The sequence below is a fragment of the Microtus ochrogaster genome, unplaced genomic scaffold (genome assembly GCF_000317375.1).
Source record: "Microtus ochrogaster isolate Prairie Vole_2 unplaced genomic scaffold, MicOch1.0 UNK99, whole genome shotgun sequence".
Taxonomy (NCBI): Eukaryota; Metazoa; Chordata; class Mammalia; order Rodentia; family Cricetidae; genus Microtus; species Microtus ochrogaster.
Window position 1 is genome coordinate 358,309 of NW_004949197.1, and position 3,781 is coordinate 362,089.

Here is a 3,781-nt window from a genome sequence, read left to right on the forward strand (position 1 = left end):
TAAAGGCCTGTGCTACCATGTCCGGCTGAAGCTTTTATTTGGAAGGATGAATTTACAAAATGGTTTATTTCCTCACGGGTCTTCTATTTCTTATTTTTATGACTAGAACACACATTTAAAAGAAATGAAGTCATGGCGTCTTACGGGGGTGTAGCGCCGCCTTTAGTCTGTGTCCTCCCCAGAGCCTATTCGACTCATACTACAACTCCCACAATGCATCTCTCTCGGCCTCTCGTAATAGGGAGTGTGCATCCTGAGACCGAATTCTAGATATCTTCCGCTCTGGAGACAACGTGAACCGGATGTTATAGTGGTGAGATTTACTTCCTGGTTCGTACACTTATACTTTTTAGGCTTCCGCCAGCAGGTAAAATAGTCCCATTGGTACTTTGCTCCACAGGTAATTCGTAGGGACTTATTTTAAACCTACATTTTATCGGAAACGCTAAATAATTATGTAACTTTGAGTATAGAAGTTGCTAAGATTAAGTAGAATTACACATCTCTAATTTTTTCTTTCTCCCTTGCGCAAGCGTAGGAATCTCGTACTATATAAGAGTGGCCGGCGAGGCACCGGATCCTCTTTCGGGACTTGGCTGCAAGATGGTGAGTGTCGCCGCGTGGAGAGAGCGCGAGCCTGAGCAATAAGTGGAAAGTAGGCTCTCGGGTGGCGGGGACTCGGGAGTCGGAGCCTTGGAGGAGGAAGGGGAGCGTGTGCTTCTGAGCCCGGGGTTAAGATGCCTGGGATTTGTGTGGCTCGCTTTGCCGGGGCTGCGGGCGGTGAATGGCCGGAAATTGCTGAAGCTGTTAGTCGCACCCCATTTTTAATAAGATATTTTTTCATATTCAGACCAAAAAAAGAAGAAACAACGGTCGTGCCAAAAAGGGCCGCGGCCATGTGCAGCCAATTCGCTGCACTAACTGCGCCCGCTGTGTGCCCAAGGACAAGGCCATTAAGAAGTTCGTCATTCGGAACATCGTAGAGGCTGCTGCCGTCAGGGATATATCCGAAGCAAGTGTCTTCGACGGTGAGTGTATAGGGATGAGGAACAAACGCGGGCCCATGGCTACCTTTGGTTCATATTTAGCTTTGGGCAGAAGCTGTCTTTTATGGCATAGTAGGCAGGCTTAACGCTGAGGTTTGAACTTGGTGTTTTTTCTTTTTGGGTGGATTACATGCTAGGCAAACCCAGCCTGCATCCCATCCCTTTGACTGCCGGTTTAGGAAAGGGCAATCTAAGAAACTGTAAGAGGTGGACATTTGATAGACGTAGTTCATTCAACTACTTTTAATGAAACATGCTCAGACTGAGTTGTAAATACGGCAGAGTGCAGGCAGTAACTTAGAACATAAATCCCAGTTTATGCCTCCCTAGTGCTGGGTTTAAAAACATGGGCCACAACAGCTAACTGGGTTTAAGAGAGAATTGCTAGGCATTCGACCTGCAGACAGTGTTGGACTCCCCGACTTGAGCTGTTCTAACTGCTACTGTGTGGTCTGGATTCAAGGATAGTCCTTAGCCTTTTGAATGGCAACATTTCACCCAAAAGTTGGACTTTTAGCATATGTAAGCTTGGTTTCCATGGTGGGCTTGCTTCGCAGGGGGTGTTTATTCAGGTTGAGACTGCTTACTGTTGCCTTTTGCGCAGGTTTTGTGGGTGTGCCTAAGTGAGGGGATAATGGGAAGTGGGCATATATCTGAACTTTTTCTCTGTTCTTCAGCCTATGTGCTCCCCAAACTCTATGTCAAGCTGCATTACTGTGTGAGCTGTGCTATTCATAGCAAGGTAGTCAGGAATCGATCCCGGGAAGCTCGGAAGGACCGAACACCCCCACCACGATTTAGACCTGCTGTAAGTCAATTTTGCTTGTTTTTCTTTGAGACGTGGGGTCTTTGCCATAAAAATATCCACTTAATGTTTTAGCCTGGTGTGACAGGTGTAACCTTCATTTAAAATGTTTGATATTTCAAGAGTGGGTAGGCTGTTTGCAATGGAATGGTATGGTGTCTTGCCTGAACCATACTACTCCATATGGTTTATGGCCCAAAACCATTGTTAGTAGTGATGGAGGTTCTGGGTGGGTTCTTTGGTTTTGTGATGTTAGAAGCCATATCTGGGTGGCCCTCCACTTGTCACTGGTAAGTGCTCTGTCACTGAACTCCACGATTCATCCTGAGTGGGTTTGGGGTTTTCTAGAGACCGTGCCTCTTGGTAGTGGTGGGTGTTTTTATTTTTTCGCCACAGTTTTACTGTGGCCTTAGCTGACCCAGGGTTTTTCTGTCTCTGGTGTACTGGGTTAAGCGGACTACTGCACCAATGTTAGATACTTAGTTTTAATTTACTTCATCTCTTTTATTTTTTTCAGGGTGCTGCACCACGACCTCCACCAAAACCCATGTAAAGTGGCTTCATAAAAATAGAAGAAAACACCTTGGAAAAATAAAATGGAACTTAAACTTTATGTAGTATTTGAGTGTGTTTTTGCCAGGTGTGAATTGTGTGCTATTTCATTTTCTCTGTCCTTTGGGAGGCCGTAAGGCAGAACATATTGGTATTGTTTGGGCTCTGTACTTTGTACACTTAATTTTTTGCAGGCCGGTCAACCTGTGAATTCCAGGGATCCTGTTTATGCTTGAACCAGACTCAATTTTATGTGAGTTCTGGAGATAAATTGGGTCAACCAAGATTTTATATTCTTGAAAACCCTACCGTGTTTTTGCTTTCTTTTCATTTGTTTTTCTTGTGTAGGGCACTCACTGACTTTTTCCATCTTACAGACTATGTCTTTTTCGCTGTTTTCCCTTTGGCTTTTTGAGGTACATGGTCAGATGCCTTGCTAGCTTTAAATTTAGGTCTGTCTCTAGCTGGTAAGATTAAAGGTGTATGTCGGCCACACCCAGCTAAGTGGCCAGTTAGGTTTTTTTTTTTGAAAGCTAAGCCAGTTGGTGCCTTGGGCTAAAGATTTGTGTATGTGTGACCCAGGGGATTCAGTCAACAGCATGTAACAGTCATGGAGGTGATCCTGTTTGCAAACGCTTTCATCAAAAACTAAAGCCAAAGCTGTCGTCAGCTTGATAGAAAATCCAAGCCAAGAGGTTTTTCTGGGCTGGAGTTTGCCCCTGTTTATCGTTGTCCTCTTATATTTGTGGGTTTGAAGTAAGGTCTGGCCCAGGCTTTCTTGGTGTGTTTGGTGCTGAAATTGATTATAGGTGTGATCTCCACCTTCGAGATCATTGCCTCTTAAACTTGTACAATAGGTGGCCCACACCTTTAATCCCAGCACTTGGGAGGCAGGTGGATCTCCGTGAGTTTTAAGGCCAACCTGGTGTACAAGAGCTAGTTAAAAGAAAACATGTTCATCCTCACTGAGAGTCAGCTCTTTATACTGAGGGTCTGGAATCAATCTTCGGGTTTGTTTAGAAACAAGTACCTGCCAGGTGGTGGTGGCACACACCACTAATGCTAGCAGTCCCAGAGGCAGAAGCCTGGATTTTGAGTTCAAGGCCAACCTGGTCTACAAAAGCTAGTTCCTGGATATGCTCCAAAACTAAAAAGAAACCCTGTCTCGAAAAGCCAAAAAAAGAAGCATCTATAATCCTCAGTCTGTCCCAAATAATTAACTCAGTGTGAAGTAGTTCGGTTATTTTCTGATTAAAGATTTAGCATCAAGAATTAATAGTGAAGCCGGGCGTTGGTGGCGCACGCCTTTAATCCCAGCACTCGGGAGGCAGAGGCAGGTGGATTTCTGTGAGTTCGAGACCAGCCTGGTCTACAGAGC

At 44.9% G+C, this 3,781-nt stretch overlaps 1 protein-coding gene across 2 annotated transcripts; it reads left to right on the forward strand.

The window, feature by feature from the left end:
- Nucleotides 1-340: 340 nt before the first annotated feature.
- Rps26 (ribosomal protein S26) lies at nt 341-2,464 on the forward strand. 2 transcript variants are annotated; one of them, XM_013355159.2, is made up of 5 exons: nt 341-400; nt 539-606; nt 851-1,028; nt 1,724-1,854; nt 2,369-2,464. In XM_013355159.2, exons 2-5 carry the CDS (start codon nt 604-606, stop codon nt 2,402-2,404), a joined length of 348 nt encoding a protein of 115 aa, XP_013210613.1. In that variant the 5' UTR covers nt 341-400; nt 539-603; the 3' UTR covers nt 2,405-2,464. The 2 variants fall into 2 exon arrangements, with proteins under 2 accessions (XP_013210613.1, XP_026633836.1); XM_026778035.1 differs by having other exon boundaries at nt 364-367.
- Nucleotides 2,465-3,781: the final 1,317 nt, after the last annotated feature.